Genomic DNA, 16,192 nt, shown 5'->3' with positions numbered 1-16,192 from the left:
AATTACATAAAAATCTATATTTTTTTCTCTATAATTTGATATGCATTTTTTAATAATTTCAAATATTTTTCAAATAAATTTTGATACGTCCAGCTATCTTTATGTACATTTGTGTGTCGATGTACAGAATATCATCCATAACAGCGATTTATATATACGTATAATTGTACGTGTATAGATATTTTCTGGTCTATATAAGTATATTTGTTTATGTGTAAATATGTTTATTTGTAATTGTTTCTTTTTTACAAATATTTTATATACGGTTGTCTATCTATATTGATATATGAAATAGTAAAATTGTACTATTTTACTAATTGTACTACTTTTTTATAATTATGTTAAAAAAATGTAATAACACACGCAATAAAAAATGGGGAAAACAAGTTGCAAAAGCCATGTGGATTGTGGGGGGGGGGAGATAAAATACAAATACAGATTTCCAAAGTGACCACAGAGTCGCTCGTGGGTCCAGCCACCGACACTGACCTTTGTCTCTTTATATTCGTTTCCTCTCTCTCTCTCTATCTCTATCTCTCTCTACTGTCTCAAAACCTCTCCTTCTTCTCTCTTATAATACGTGCCGACTCTGCTCTCTACACAAACTCTACTACACTTCAAATCTGAATGTAAAGGTCACTCCAGAAAATACCTTTCTTCTTTAACCGGTTTTTCTCTATATACAAGAAACATGGCGGCCAATGCCTCATTCGCCGCCGCATTACTCATCGGGCTTTCCCTTCTCTTCGCCGTCACGGCCGAGGATCCTTACAGGTTCTTTGAGTGGAACATTACTTACGGCGATATCTACCCACTCGGCGTTCGTCAACAGGTAACTACTTACTTCTATCACTTGGTTTAGTTTTGGTTTACTACAGATCCGGTTTTCTAAAATTTCTCTGTGGATCTCGTTACGTTTTCCGGTCTAGGGTATATTGATCAACGGGCAGTTTCCGGGACCGGACATTCACTCCGTTACTAATGACAATATCATCATCAACGTCTACAATAGCCTCGACGAACCTTTCCTCCTTTCATGGTAATTTTATTATTCTCTAATCTCAAATCACTCTTTCTTAATCTACAAATTTTTTTAAGTTTTAATTCTTTACTCAGACAGCTTTTTACTATTGAATTTTGTCGTTGTCGATAGAGGCTAAGCAGGCGTTCTAGTTATTTTTTCTTTTCTCGTGTAATAGTTTTTCTTTTCTTTTTAATAATAGTGATGTAAAAATAAAACGTGCTTAAAAAAAAACCAAAGTACGGGAGATTTGGTTTTGGCCACACCTTGTGTCGGAGTTCGGACTCGGTCCACGTAGTAATTAATTTACCCACAACACGAGTTAATTAGTTGGATGATTACGGTTAAATTCAATTCCATTACAGTACTATACTACAATTACATGATTAATTGATTAGTCACTGTTCTTAATTCTTATATTCGTTCTTTTTTTTTCATCTATGCATGGCTATTTAATACGAATAGTGACTACATAATTTACATGTGGGAAAATGGGCCCCACCCTTACCAAATTATTAGCTGTATCCTACATTTGAATCGAACTTTTTTTATCTTCGCTGTAGCAACCTTAAGTGGATAGGTTTACCATTTATAATAGTTTTGGGGTAAAATTGATTTTTGTAGCATTTTAGGGACTAATATTAATAATTCATGATAGTTTCGGGGTTAATTATAAATATATTTTGAAAAATAACATAGGAATGGAGTTCAGCAGAGGAGGAACTCGTTCGTCGATGGTGTTTATGGAACGACATGCCCAATCCCCCCGGGGAAGAACTACACTTACATGCTTCAGATGAAGGATCAGATCGGTAGTTTCTACTACTTCCCTTCTCTCGGTTTCCACAAAGCCGCCGGTGGATTTGGAGGTATCCGTATTCTCAGCCGTCCTAGAATCCCCGTCCCTTTCCCTGATCCCGCCGGAGATACCACCGTCCTCATCGGAGACTGGTACAAATCAAACCATACGGTAATTGTCAGAACTATGTGCATTAACTTCATTGAATCAACGTACAAGTGTTTATTATTATATATACAAGATGCATACGCTTGAAACAGAGTGAAGCAGAGTAACTAACTTTGTGTTTAAATTCGTTTTGTGTAGGATTTGAGGGCACAGCTTGATAATGGTAAGAAGCTTCCTTTACCAGATGGTATCCTCATCAATGGTCGTTCAAGTGGTGCCACTCTCAATGTTGAACAAGGTTTTTGCACCTTTCTCTTCTTCATGATTCTGATAAGTCATTACATTCAGTTTACTGATGATGTGAGTTCTTCTTCTTATTATTCCTCAGGTAAGACATACAGGCTGAGAATATCCAATGTCGGATTACAAGACTCTCTCAACTTCCGCATTCAAGATCACAAGATGAAAGTTGTTGAAGTCGAAGGAACACACACTCTTCAGACTACTTTCTCTTCGCTTGATGTTCACGTTGGCCAATCTTACTCTGTCCTTGTAACTGCGGACCAGCCTCCAAAAGATTATTACGTGGTCGTTTCTTCTCGGTTTACCTCCAATGTCCTCACTACCACTGGTGTTCTCCGTTACAGTAACTCCGCTGGTGCTGTTTCTGGACCTATTCCTGGTGGACCTACTATTCAGATCGACTGGTCCTTAAACCAGGCTCGAGCCATCAGGTACTGTTCCTTTAAACACACATAAAAAGCTTCTTTTAGGAGTTTCATTTCTGTGGTATAGTTGGATATGGCTGCTTGTGGCTAAAGTTTTGTTTTTGCGTCTTATAGGACTAACCTTACAGCGAGTGGACCAAGGCCGAATCCACAAGGATCATACCATTACGGTATGATAAACACCACAAGAACGATCAGACTTGCTAGCTCTGCTGGTCAGGTCGATGGGAAGCAACGATACGCTGTGAACAGTGTGTCATTCAAACCAGCAGACACTCCTCTGAAGCTCGCGGACTATTTCAAGATAGACGGTGTTTACAGGACTGGAAGCATACAGTACCAACCCACTGGTGGAGGAATATACCTCGACACATCAGTTATGCAAGTTGATTACAGAACCTTTGTGGAGATTATTTTCGAGAACTCTGAGGACATTGTCCAGAGCTGGCATCTTGATGGTTACTCTTTCTGGGTTGTTGGGTAAGTGTCATTCTTTAACTGATAGTAAGAGAAATATTGAATCATATCATGATCTTGTTCGATTTTGACTAACGATGGTACTTCTGATACACAGAATGGACGGTGGGCAATGGAGTCCAGCCAGTAGGAACGAATACAATCTACGTGATGCAGTCGCACGCTGCACCGTTCAGGTGTTTATTGGCATACAAAACCCATAATCTAATCATGTTTTTGTCAAATGTGCACCGTTTAATTAACATTCATCTACAGGTGTATCCAAGCTCATGGACGGCTATACTAATAGCACTCGACAACGTAGGAATGTGGAACCTAAGATCTGAGTTCTGGGCGAGGCAATATTTAGGACAACAGTTATATTTACGTGTCTACACACCCTCAACTTCTCTCAGAGATGAATACCCAGTCCCAAGGAACGCTCTTCTCTGCGGTAGGGCTAGTGGCCGCCGCACCAGACCGCTTTGAGTGGTGGTTAGATAGAGAGAGAGATATGAGAGAGATAGAGCGATTTCTTGTTTTATTTATTCTTCATTTTGGTAATGAATGAAAAAGAGTTTATGGTACTATTCGTATATCATCAGTTTGTAATGATCTCAGCTCGAGGTCTCATTCTTATATTCTTTCTTTTCATGTGGAGCCAAACTTTATTCAAATATATAATTCTATAATTCATGTTACAGTTTCATATAATATGGATTTTCAACTAACAATTCCAAAACACACAACTTCAAAAGTGCATAAAACCGTATCAAATTTGTAGGTTGAACCTACTTCGTTGAAATTATAATCTGAGACTTCCCAACGGAGACTGTCCCGCATGTTCATAATTACGACCGGACTTAATTATGTGATATTGAATTTAAAAAATAATAAAAAGACTTTTATCTTATTGGGATTTGAATTTTCAATAATGCAAAAGCCGACGTCGTTTAGAGCAAACGACTTATCTAAACGAGTAACATTGAACACAGAAAGGAGAAAAAGTCGGCTGGACACGGACACGGAGGCTGAGCTCTGATCCTGATCGGCGATGGCGACCAGCGATTCTGAATTCAATTCCGATCTCCTTCTCGCCCACAAGCTTCCCGAGGTTTGCTTTCGTTTCATTCCTTCTTCTCCCTATCAGATATCTCCGTGATCGAGACGAAATTTGCCGGTGAACTCACTCTATTTGATCGCGTTTTTTGTTTTGTCCTCACAGACGCGATACACCTACAACGAAAGGTTCGTCTCTTCTCTCTTCGTATTTCTCTCTACTTGTGTTTATGTGTAAATGAAGAAAAATGGAAATTAATTTTTATTGGTTTGGTTTTACTTTGTGTAAATAGAGATGTTGCAATCTATGCTTTGGGAATTGGTGCTTGTGGCCAAGATGCTGTTGATTCGGATGAGCTCAAGTTTGTGTATCACAGAGATGGCCAGGATTTTATCCCGGTATCTCAAAATGATTGATCTGGATTTAGTTGTGATTGTTTCTATGCTTTTTTGAGTAATCTATGTTTATTCTTGCTTTAAAACATAGGTCTTACCAACTTTTGCTTCACTATTCACGCTTGGATCTTTGACAAAGGGACTGGATTTGCCGGGTTTTAAGTAAGCACAGTGTGCTGTAATCTTTATATTTATTGATGTTGTAATTGTGATAGCTCCAAAGACCCTTAACTCACCTGGTCAACTAATCTTGCCTCTTTGTCGTAAACTGGATTTGTTTCGAGTTCAGAAGTTCCTCTAATGCAATTGGCTTATTGAAGTTTAATCCCAACTGTTTCACAATATCAAAACTGTATCAATCCCCATCATAATTGAAGACATAGAAGATGTGATTAAGGACGAAACTGACATCATGATGTTCTTTTATCTTGTCTGCAGATATGACCCTAGTCTCTTGTTGCATGGACAGCAGTACATAGAAATATACAAGCCATTACCTTCAAAGGCATCAGTAAGTAGCTTTTAGGTGTATAATACCTATATGCATTTTTGTTTTGACTGTAGGATTTTTCACAGAAGAATTATACATTCATACTGGAGTAACGATTTAGAGAACCTTGGACAATCATAGCTTTATGAACTTTCTGATTGGCTTCTTCTTCTATCTACGAAGTGGCCTTTGCTTCAGTTATTCTGAATTGATCTTGTTTATGTTGATGCAGTTAATTAACAAAGTAAGCCTTGCTGGATTGCAAGATAAAGGTACTTGTCACTACTGTGTTGTTTTGTGTGACACCATGTTGTAGCAGAAAACTAACTACTAAAGAGAATTAAAAAGTAGGCTTAATTAACTTTAAGGAAGTTGCTATATATAAATAGGGTTCTAATATTTGAACTCCAAAAATTTAACTATACTATCCCTAGCTTAACAGGAAGTGAAATAATTGGTCTTTTCCTGTCATGCATCCATCATTGGCATTGGAACATTCAAGAAATTTTAAATGGATCTTATTTGTTCTCTCTCATGACAATCTTTCAGGTAAAGCAGCTATCCTTGAACTAGAAACCAGAAGTTATGAGCAAGGGTCTGGGGCACTGTTATGCATGAATAGGTAAGAAGGTCTCTGCTATTACTTATTCTGAGAAATTTTGGCTTGGAAACTTATGTACTAATTGGGGACTTTCTCTGCAGGACGACAGTATTTCTAAGAGGTGCTGGCGGTTTCTCAAATTCATCTCAACCATTTTCTTATAAAAATTATCCAAGTAACCAGGGTTTAGCTGTAAAAATCCCACAAAGACAACCTTTGACGGTATGCGAAGAGCGCACCCAACCATCACAGGCAAGTTAATGATGTAAAACTTGTTTAGATTTAAGAAAACCAAGTCTAATTTCATCGAGGTGTACTGAGGACTTTCATCTAAGTTGTTTATGTTTTCTTTGATTGCCAACTTGTTGACACTATCTAACAATCTGGTTTATATCTCCTTGCAGGCATTGCTTTATAGGCTATCTGGTGATTATAATCCTCTGCATTCAGATCCAGAAGTTGCGAAACTTGCCGGGTTAGTGTACCACTTATAGCTTACTCAGACATTGTCATGCTCTATCATACTTTCCTAGTTCGCTGTTTTCTTCTAATGTAGCAATGATTTAATTTGATAATTCAGAGGGTAGTTCCATCATAAATTAGTTTGAGCTATCAATACTTGTACCATTCTTTTGATGGTATTCGAAAGCTCTTTTGTTTTAATCAAGTTTTGTTATTTTAACTTCAACATGATGACATGATTAAATTCCATTATTCATTGTATGACTTATGCATCAATGCATCATTACCTGGGATACTGGGTAGTGGTCACCACTGAATTGTTTTTCCTCTTTTCTTTCTAAAACTCGCACATTACTGCCACACGGCTGACACTTCTTTCATTGAAGATTCCCTCGCCCGATATTGCATGGGTTGTGCACACTGGGTTTTGCAATCAAGGCAATCATCAAGTGTGTTTGCAAGGGTAACCCAGCCGCTGTCAAAACCATATCTGGGCGATTCCTCACGACTGTTTTTCCTGGCGAAACTCTGGTAACCGAAATGTGGCTTGAAGGCTTGAGGTAGAATTTTTCTCACTCTCTACCTTAGTTCACTGGCGATATATCACATAGAACATCCATAGGCACTGTTATATGAAAACCTGAGCTTAGCTTTCATGTATTTGCAGGGTTATATATCAGACGAAAGTGAAGGAGAGGAACAAAACTGTGTTATCTGGTTATGTTGATATACACAGCTTACCTTCGTCGCTTTAAAATTTAAGGTCCTTATATAGTTATATTGTCCATGTAAGGAGTGTCATAATGTTGCAAAAGGCAACAAATATTTAAGAAGGCAAACAGCTACATGAACTGGTTTTTGTTCCTGAATATGTCCTCTTTGATGTCTGTCACGATGAATGAAAATTGTTGATTGTATCGTTTGTGTTCTACTAAATGTGGTGGAAACGCAAAATGCAAATGTGTTTAAGATGAAAGCAGCCAGGGGTATTTGCCGTTGCTACAACAGCAGCATCAACAGATTCTGACTTTTGCTATAGCTATATACGCCACTATAAACCGAGCTAATCTCAAATACTCAACTGATTGCTATTCATTTCCGTTCGAAAAGAAATTGTTTGATACAATCGTCGTTTAAGGTACCCACTCCACCTTGTACCCATTTTGGGTGTCAAGCTTATAGAAGGAGCTTCATAAACTGGACCGTAAAGCATGAGTATCAAATGAAAACCTGAAAAAATGTGATCTGTTTATGTGAATCATACAACCTTTTCCGGGACAGAACTAATTGAGAAATTGCATGTAGGTATGGGATTCTTTTCTACTCAGTCCATGAAGCATTCACCATCTTTGCCATGAATGCATATCGATCAGCTGCCTCATCAATCTGTTAAGAAAACCTCAAATTTTGTCAGCCAAGATTGGATGTACGTAGAGCATTACTAACGTGAAATTTGTTATTACCATCTTTTGAGTTGGACGACCAGCTCCGTGCCCAGCCTTGACTTCTATACGACCAATGATTGGGTTTGTCTGTGGACTATTCTCTAAGCTTGTACACAGCACATGCTGCAACGTCTGCAAATGTATATGGGTTTAAGAGTTAAACTATAAGCTGGCTCCTTAAGAGGAAATGCTATAAGACTCCGGAAAAAAACACTAAAAGAAAACTGAAACAAGATAGTGGGACGGACCGCAAGCAACTTTAAAGAGTGAAGTGGCACAACTCTGTCGTCATGATCAGCAGTCAGTAACATGGTTGATGGGTACTGAACTAGGTTATCAGTTTGTTGCTCCCATGGCCTCTTAACATTGTGCAGAGGTGAGTACCTTTTTCACATTCACATCCAAATTGTAACATATATCAGCATTGGGGACAAATCAACACAACACAACATCACATACATATCATATACTACTAGACTTACTTTATCAGCCAATGAAACTCCTCTTCAACCTCAGAGCAACCATAATCAGAAGTCCAGGCATGACCTATGCAGGCATTACATCTCATGAGTTATAGAACCATGAAAGACAACAGAAATAAAGAAAGGGAAATAAGTGAACTCACCTATGGTGAACTTGTGAAATCGTAGCATGTCCATGACGCCCACATGAGCCAAAGCACACCCAAAAAGGTCTGGTCTCTGCAGAAATAAAATTATGTAGAAGTGTTTTAACCAAAAAAAATGGATTGCAAATTCTTAGCTTTATATATAGACTTACCTGGTTTATGCAAGCACCGATTAAGAGTCCACCATTGCTGCCACCTTCAATACACAGCTTGCTCGGTTGTGTATAACCAGCAGAGATGAGGTACTCTCCCCCAGAAATGAAATCATCGAAGCAGTTCTGCTTCTTGGCAAGTGAGCCTGCTTTGTGCCATTCCTCACCATACTCCCCACCACCCCGAATGTTTGCAAAGCAGAAAACAACACCAAGATGCTTGCTAAGCACAATGCGGCTGGCACTGAAAGACGGTGTTATGCTTATGTTAAACCCACCATATGCATATAGCAAACATGGGTGTGATCCATCAAGCTTAATATCCTTTTTCGCCACAATAAACATTGGTATCTTTGTTCCATCCTTGCTGGGATAGAAGACCTTTAAAGAAGACCAGAAGCCACTTTAACATATGCAAAGTGATTATGAAAGAAACAAAGAAGATGCTACTAGAGAGTGTGTTACCTGAGTGGCTTGAAATGCTTCCCTGTCAAATCCGGGTACAGTAACCTCCCGGAATACCTTAACTTCTGGGGATTCATTGGCTAAGTCACACTTGTAAATCACACCAGGAGTGAGGAAGCTAGTAAAGCTAAAGAAAAAGCTATTGTCCTTGCGACGAGCAGAAACATCAGATACCGAACCAATATCTACAGGTAACTGGTGAAGCAAGGAACCAGATTTCAAGTCTCTAATTTGCAGAATGTGCTTTACATCGCTCATGTAGCATGCCACCAGTTGATTCCCATTGACTGCACAAGCTGATGCTAGGACATCCTTCTCGTGTTCTTCAACAACATCAGTCCAACTGTTTGGTTCCTTTAGATCAACCCGGACTAATTTGTACTTAGGGGCATCTTTATTTGTCAAAAAAGTAAACAGTGTCTCATCATTAGAGATAACACTATATTGCGCGTCAAATGTGTCAACAAGCTTAATGAATGGAAGAAAACTGCTGCTTCCTCTGAAACCCTCAAGACCTCCTGAAAATGAAGTCATATCACAGTAGTACAATTTGTTGACAGGGTCACAACCTTCTCCAATGCTCATGACTAAGTACTGCATGAAGAAACAACATGAAGAGATTTATATCGGAAACTAAGAATCAAGTTAGATTAAAAAAAATCACGGATCTATGAAATTAAGCAACATGACCATCACTTAAAACAGGAAAAGGATTATAATGGTTTTCTAACAGCATTTACAGAAAACCAAAAGGGTGAGGTTTTTAAGATCTTAATCAAAGTTAATGAACCCAAGATAAGAACTGGTCGTGTACCTTCCCATCGTCGGTGACTTCAGCGCCGAACATATACTTGGGATTCTCGTGATCTCTCCAGCACAAGATATCTTGAGATTGATCGGTGCCAATAAAATGGTAATACAGCTCATGATAAAGGTTAGAATTTGTCTCGGTGCCAGCGTCGATATCCTCTCCTTCTCTGCAAATCAAATAGGCAGAGTAACTAAGCTTTCTGAACTGTATTGAAAGGCGTCTTCCAACACAGCTTGTACGTCTCTTAAGCCAGAAATCAACTATTACAATGACTTACTTGGGAGCTGGGTAGCGACCATAGAAAAACCCTTTACTGTCATGCGTCCATGTAATGCCGGTAAACTTAACCTGTTCCACCAGAGGATCATGATTACATCAGAAATCTTGATGGTATAACTCTATGTAATCAACCTCACTAATCGGTACCATCTTAAAGACCATACCCATGATAAAGTATCAGGCTCCACTTTCTTATTCTCGATCTTCATCAGCTTAATGGTCACCCAGTCGCTACCACTTGAACTAAGACCATAGGCCAAGTACTTAGCATCCTCACTAACAGAAAAGGTGTTTAAAGCCACTGTTCCATCATCACTAAGAGTATTCGGATCAAGCAAGACCTCTGGCTCAGCATCGAGATCATCCTGATACAGAACGCAATCAAATTCAGTGACAAAAACAAAGCTAGAGTAGATTTAATGATACAAATGCCATGTCTCCCAGGAATTACCTGCATATAAAGCACACTTTGGGCCTGTAGACCGGTGTTATGGAAGTAAAAGTACTTATTCCCTTGCCTGAAGGGTGAATCGTAACGCGGATGATCAATAAGTTTCGTAATATTCTGACGGAGCTTATCCTTAGATTCGCATTTTTCAAGCACAGAATCCGTCAATTTCACTTGGTTTTGCACAAATTCCTTCACTTCTTCAGCATCAGGATCCTCTAACCTATCAAAAAAAACAATCCAGAATGACAAATCCAACGCAAAAGGATACAATTCATAGCTAAAATGAACAAATGACAAGAAATCTCGAGCAAGTGAGGAACGTATCTAAAAGTCAATCTCCAAGTCAAATCCAATGTCTGCTAACTCGTCAAAGCGATAAACAGAAAATTCAAAATCGCATTTATATCCTAGGAGACGTCTGTTCTCAGCTGGAGCTACGAGCCCATAAGAAATACTAAACGAACGAGAAAGAATTGAAATTTGAAAACGAACTCTTACCAACGATAAGGATCTCCGATCTTGACGCCATGGTAGTCATCGACGACGGAATCATCACGCCGAGCAGCAGGATACTGTAATCGCTCGCCTAACACCGAAGAAGATCCCATGATCGCAGAGCTGGAACAGCAAGAACGAGAAACAGACTTGGTTCGATCGGAGAAGTTATCGCTTAGAAGAAGAGAAGAGGAGAGAGACGATTGACGTAGTAATAAGGTATTTATACGGAGGCGGCGCGTGATTGTTGGGACGGTAACAAACGCGAAAACGTGAGAACGCGCGTGACTTGCAAACGCTGTGAGCATCGGTCTTCTCTTCTCTCTCTCCACCTCTTCTTCTTCACCGAGTTTTCCGCTAAATCGTGGTTCTATCAAAATATTTATACGAGTCTTTCTTTTATAGGCTAAGATCTTTTAGAGTAACTTTTTTTACAGTTCGTCTAATTTGAACACTTTTCCAAACCATGGAGTTGAGAAGGTTTACGCCAAATAAAATGTATGAAGTGGTGTGTTTGCATTTTAAAATCAACCAATTCAAACAACATAGGAGAGAAACTATTGTGAAAACTATGCATATCAGTGCCTGTGGCACTATCAGAGTATCAGCATATTATGCATATCGTGTTTACCATTAGTATGTACTATTTAAAGCTTTTGGGCCTAAGTCCTATAATATAATGTGAAGCCCATATCTAACAGCTTGAGACGATTACATAAAAAAGCCCATGAACTCCCTCGTATGTTTTCAACAATCAAAAAGTTTTTTCACCGTTTAGGAGAAAAGAACATACGGAGTATTTTCTTTTGTTCTTTCTAGAAAGTAGGGTTTTGAACTACTCCATTTGTTTTCTTTAATGTCTTAAAGTATTACACAGAGTTTTGCAGAATAATTGTTTTTCTTCTTCTTACTTATAGAAAAAATAATTATCAGAGTTTTTTGTGAATTGACCGAACATAAGAAGAAGAAAAAATAGGCATTTACAAAATAAAGCAAATGTTGACCCCTGCCTGGTACTAATTACATTACGTATAACGAGAACGCAAAATTTGGGAGTCACGCGCAAATAAATAAATCGCTTTGTACAAAAGTTTGGAGATTTTGCATTGAAAGGATAATTTAAATGCTACCTGACACACTTCCAATGATGAGGCTACCAGGCAAAAGGTTGGGTTGAATTCTAGTTTTAATTTTTCTCTCATGACAGACGAATCGTAATTATTCACACTAATGGTAAATGTTTTAACCTATTTCCTTAATTAATCTGTATAATCATAGGCGCATCAAAAGACGTCGACCACTATTGTCTTGTCTACTACTCCAAACGCATTGAGTTACCAAAGAACCAAAAGCTTTCTTTCTCTACGTTATAAGTCAATACTTAGCTCAGACAAAAAGAAAATATATTGAACATCGGCCATACATATGCATTTATATTCCAACTTGAAGGTTGAACTTGATTTTTCTTGAACCTTATTTGTCAGATTGAACACATTTATAGAAACATGCAATTTTACTCATAAGCAATACTCATAAACAAGATAATCACTTAGCTATATATATATATATAGATTCCAACTTAAGGAAAAGAAGACATCATCATAACATTGTGTGGGCTTCAAAGAACATAAAAAGGAAGAGTAAAATTCTCCTTTTCATTACCATATTCTCCTATGATTTCAATCTACCTGTAGCTTTATTGGGAGTAATGGGTCCTCTTCCTTTATGAATAGTTTACCTTTCCTAGATGATGTAAACGTCTCAAACGCCACCACTATTTCTAAACCTCACATTTGTCAACGCCGTTGCAAACTAAAAAGATGAAAAGAGTTCTTACGATCAATTGTTTTTTACAATCAAATGCAAATGCGATCAACCATAGAAACCCACCTTCGGATCACAGTCTCAACCAAAGAAAGCATCAAACTCCGAGAGATATATTAAATCGAAAGAGATAGAATTATCAAGTGAAATTGACTTAAATAAGAATAAGTAAATGATCACGTATGAATAAGAGGTTTGAGTAGATTCGAGTTAATACCAACTTCTCTTCAAACCTTAGATCTTAACATTCATCCGAGTGATCTTTGAATACATCATGAGGGGTTTTACAAAGAAACCCTAACAGATCTCTATTGGCAGTATGCCCACCTCCTCCCACAAAACACAAGGAAGATACTTACGCTTACTACACAAACATATTATATAGAGAGAGGAGGTGGACAGAATGCCAAAGATCTCTGTAAGAGACTCTTTTGTCAAAACCCACATGACCAAAAAGGTTAAAGATCCAAAAAAAAAAAACACTCACTCATTTGCTTTCTGTCCGACTGTAATATGGAAAAAGGGGTTTTTCTTGAGAAAGAAAGAGAGAAAGAGAGAGAGAGAGAGAGAGAGAGAGAGAGAGAGAGAGAGAAGCTACAGAGAGAACATTTAGAAGAGAGAAGCGAACGGTGAGAATATTTATGAGATAGAGAAAGAGGCAGATGGGTTTCTTAATGATGGTGATGTACAGTTGTTGTTTTGTAGCAGGAAAATTTATGAACCAAAGACTTAAAACAAACATACAAGAAGAAAGAGAAAGCAAAAAAAAGAGAAACAAAGAAAAAAAAAAGAAACCCTAGATTCTGTCGTCACAAAGCTACGGAGAAGATCGAACAATAATAATATCGTCTCGAGAGATGGAATTTTCGTGGATGAGTATAAATCAATGAAAGGAGAGATCAAGTTTTTTAAGATTCGGACTTGAAAAGACATAAGATCTAACAACTATATGAACAGAAGAAAACAACAGTGAAGAAAGAGATTGGAAGAAGAAGAAACTCAAAGGTTTTCTTGGGAAAATAAAAAAAGAACCCACAAGAGGAATTAAAATCTCATTACGGAGAAAGAGAAGAAAGAAAAGAAAAAACAAGCTCTTTCATCTCAACAAGGTTTCTTCTTTTCCAAAATCCTGATGATGATATAAGTAAAGCCAAAAACTCGAATTAATTTCTAGGGATTTTATTTAAGGGCAAATGTTAAATTCAACGGTGTTCTCTTTTTACGCCAACACGACCTACCCTTCGTTTTTCCTTTTCTCAACTTTTGTTCCGGACCACCACAACTCAAAACGGCACCATTTCTTAATTGACTACCGTATTAGCAATTTATAGAAGGGTTAAGTGTAACGAAAGTTTTTTTACCTTAAAAATATCAACTAATGAATTTATATGTAGAATACAACAATCAAATCAAATAAAGACCAGCTAATTTATTTTGAACCAAATATACTGAAATAATAAATAATCTATGATTTTCTAAAACTGCGTTATTGATAGAAAATAATTGCAGAACAACTTTATAATCTGATTTATTAAACACTTGCTAACTATTCTTAACTCACCCATACCAAATTATTTATTTTCGGTTATAAAAGTTTACATATATTGGAGAGAAAACAACTGTAAATTGCTTGTGATTTAAAAACAATTTGAAATATATCTTTAATTAACAGATGAACGTATCAAGAAATTAGTAACTACGTAAAGAGATGTGATATCACGAGTCATGTAAAAATAACAATTTCAATTTCTGACTTGAGTTCGTGTGAGGCAACTTACCATTGATATGGGTCCATTTAAAAACTCCACCATGGAGTGGATTGCAGAATCCTAGGCTCATGTAGTAATAGTAAACACACAAATTTTGTAATAAAATATTATTACAACCTTTTGACCTAAGTTAATTAAACCATGCTACTACACTAGATTTTTTTTAAAAAAAAACAAACTCGAGGAATATTCATTCAAGAAGAAGAAGGTCAATCCCCTTTATTGTTCATCTTTATTTATGACAGGGGAAAAAACAATTGATATGACATGATTTTATAGTATATAGAGTATATATATATATATATAAGTAAAAATCATACAATATAATTTCCCTTCTGTCGACTGATATGTCGCACTCATCACTCCCACAACCTGCAAAGTCTCATTTATTCTTTGTGACAATTTTGTGTGTTTTCGTGGAGAGAGTATTATTGTTTTTTTTCACATAACCGGAACAAACTCCAACATCAAAATTTGGGACTTATTATTATTACGAGTAAGTAATAGTGTAGATGAAAAAACAAAAATGCATGCCTTGGGTGCATTCACTGCAACAACAACTCATAATAATAATAATAATTCTCCCCCAACACTATTTTTATTTATTTATTTATTGCCTCAACATCTACCATCCCCATCCAACTTTCTCTCCATTGAATTCTCCTCCTCCACATTTCGAAATCAACTTATTAATTGAATTCGTTGGACAATAGCTTTGTTGGCTTTGTAAACTGTAAATGTAATCTGATTTTGTATTTTGTTTCCATTGTTAATCTAAAAATAACTAGTACTTTCTCTGTTTATAAAAAAGTGTCACTTTAACATATTTCACACAAATTAATAAAAGATTAAAATATACATATATATCTCTATTTAATAAGTAGTTAATAGTTTAATTAATTATAGATTAAAAGTAAAATTTAGTATAAAGATGCATTGAAAATATAGAATAATATTTTTTATATAACAAATTTTTTTTTCTAAAATAACACTTTTTTGTAAAACAGAAGAAATATTATATTTCAGAACATTGCTTCCAAAATATTATATTTTCGAAACAACTTGTAGTACAAAATGAAAACAAATATTATAGGACAGTTTTTTCCATCTAACTTGATCTTTAGTCTAAATCCAATTTATTGATACTATTGACTATGAGAAGAACAAAAAAGCGATGGGTTTGTCGCATAGTGAAATTTGTCAGTGGTATGATTGAATCATTTAAGAAATGGCTTCAAATTTTACTTTCCCGAACGTACCATGCTATTGATATATTTTAAAAAAGTTTATATGAATAGATTTCGGATTTCGTTAATGATATATTTTAAAAAAGTTTATAATAAGAGAAGACGTCTGTGTTACATTTATATGAATAGATTTCGGATTTTTTTTTTTTTTTTCACGTAATGTCGAAATATGGCGGTATATCGTGTAATGCCGTCCATAAACAGAAATTTTGAAAAAATGTGAAGGCATGAAAAAAAGAGAGAACTCGACTGTAAAAAAGGTCAACACTTTTGGTTCCCTTTTAGAAAGGCTTTTTATTATGCATTCCATCTTCCGGACAATTTTATTTTCTTTCTACTTAAAAGATTCTTCTTATTTTTTTCCCTCAAGCCTCAAGGTTAAGTATTATTATAATGGCTAACATAATATTAATATCGTAAAAAAAAATCAAACGAAAAGAACACTTATGGGTTTTAATTTTTTAATTTTTTCTATTTTGTTTATTGCTGACAATGATTCGTTTGTT

General features: G+C 36.5%; 3 protein-coding genes and 1 long non-coding RNA gene across 5 annotated transcripts; 2 read left to right on the top strand and 2 right to left on the bottom strand.

The window, feature by feature from the left end:
* The first annotated feature begins 533 nt into the window (after positions 1 to 533).
* Positions 534 to 3,821, top strand: LOC17894634 (L-ascorbate oxidase homolog). The gene is made up of 8 exons (XM_006302048.2): positions 534 to 832; positions 930 to 1,039; positions 1,721 to 1,991; positions 2,127 to 2,226; positions 2,317 to 2,662; positions 2,771 to 3,136; positions 3,231 to 3,309; positions 3,389 to 3,821. Exons 1-8 carry the CDS (start codon positions 692 to 694, stop codon positions 3,599 to 3,601), a joined length of 1,626 nt encoding a protein of 541 aa, XP_006302110.1. The 5' UTR covers positions 534 to 691; the 3' UTR covers positions 3,602 to 3,821.
* A 275-nt stretch (positions 3,822 to 4,096) lies between these two features.
* Positions 4,097 to 7,056, top strand: LOC17896162 (enoyl-CoA hydratase 2, peroxisomal). Its single transcript, XM_006301712.2, has 11 exons — positions 4,097 to 4,226; positions 4,338 to 4,360; positions 4,465 to 4,570; positions 4,659 to 4,729; positions 5,006 to 5,078; positions 5,290 to 5,329; positions 5,607 to 5,679; positions 5,760 to 5,910; positions 6,063 to 6,133; positions 6,507 to 6,680; positions 6,788 to 7,056. The coding sequence occupies exons 1-11, from the start codon at positions 4,167 to 4,169 to the stop codon at positions 6,873 to 6,875; spliced, it is 930 nt and encodes a 309-aa protein (XP_006301774.1). The 5' UTR covers positions 4,097 to 4,166; the 3' UTR covers positions 6,876 to 7,056.
* A 128-nt stretch (positions 7,057 to 7,184) lies between these two features.
* Positions 7,185 to 11,204, bottom strand: LOC17896540 (prolyl endopeptidase). Its single transcript, XM_006301491.2, has 12 exons — positions 10,850 to 11,204; positions 10,352 to 10,571; positions 10,065 to 10,265; positions 9,899 to 9,969; positions 9,625 to 9,787; positions 8,811 to 9,404; positions 8,346 to 8,726; positions 8,191 to 8,266; positions 8,048 to 8,111; positions 7,814 to 7,949; positions 7,584 to 7,697; positions 7,185 to 7,506 (listed from the first exon to the last, which is right to left on the bottom strand). Exons 1-12 carry the CDS (start codon positions 11,152 to 11,154, stop codon positions 7,441 to 7,443), a joined length of 2,391 nt encoding a protein of 796 aa, XP_006301553.1. The 5' UTR covers positions 11,155 to 11,204; the 3' UTR covers positions 7,185 to 7,440.
* A 1,221-nt stretch (positions 11,205 to 12,425) lies between these two features.
* LOC111832025 lies at positions 12,426 to 14,078 on the bottom strand. Of its 2 annotated transcripts, none has more exons than XR_002835151.1 (2): positions 12,737 to 14,078; positions 12,426 to 12,658 (listed from the first exon to the last, which is right to left on the bottom strand). It is a non-coding gene; the product is annotated as an uncharacterized LOC111832025 (long non-coding RNA). The 2 variants fall into 2 exon arrangements; XR_002835152.1 differs by having other exon boundaries at positions 12,888 to 14,078.
* Between the last annotated feature and the right edge of the window lie 2,114 nt (positions 14,079 to 16,192).

This window comes from Capsella rubella, unplaced genomic scaffold (assembly GCF_000375325.1).
Source record: "Capsella rubella cultivar Monte Gargano unplaced genomic scaffold, Caprub1_0 scaffold_2, whole genome shotgun sequence".
Classification (NCBI taxonomy): domain Eukaryota; kingdom Viridiplantae; phylum Streptophyta; class Magnoliopsida; order Brassicales; family Brassicaceae; genus Capsella; species Capsella rubella.
This window is presented reverse-complemented; position numbering and strand designations above follow the sequence as displayed.

Excerpts from the sequence above, each read along its gene's own strand:
- LOC17894634 (XM_006302048.2), top strand. The coding sequence starts at position 692 with ATGGCGGCCAATGCCTCATTCGCCGCCGCATTACTCATCGGGCTTTCC. Across the intron at positions 833-929 it reads CACTCGGCGTTCGTCAACAG|GGTATATTGATCAACGGGCA; the intron begins GTAACTACTTAC and ends TTTCCGGTCTAG. Across the intron at positions 3,310-3,388 it reads TCGCACGCTGCACCGTTCAG|GTGTATCCAAGCTCATGGAC; the intron begins GTGTTTATTGGC and ends ATTCATCTACAG.
- LOC17896162 (XM_006301712.2), top strand. The coding sequence starts at position 4,167 with ATGGCGACCAGCGATTCTGAATTCAATTCCGATCTCCTTCTCGCCCAC. Across the intron at positions 4,730-5,005 it reads CTGGATTTGCCGGGTTTTAA|ATATGACCCTAGTCTCTTGT; the intron begins GTAAGCACAGTG and ends TCTTGTCTGCAG. Across the intron at positions 5,079-5,289 it reads CATTACCTTCAAAGGCATCA|TTAATTAACAAAGTAAGCCT; the intron begins GTAAGTAGCTTT and ends ATGTTGATGCAG.
- LOC17896540 (XM_006301491.2), bottom strand. The coding sequence starts at position 11,154 with ATGCTCACAGCGTTTGCAAGTCACGCGCGTTCTCACGTTTTCGCGTTT. Across the intron at positions 8,267-8,345 it reads TCGGTGCTTGCATAAACCAG|AGACCAGACCTTTTTGGGTG; the intron begins GTAAGTCTATAT and ends TTATTTCTGCAG. Across the intron at positions 8,112-8,190 it reads ATTTCACAAGTTCACCATAG|GTCATGCCTGGACTTCTGAT; the intron begins GTGAGTTCACTT and ends ATGCCTGCATAG.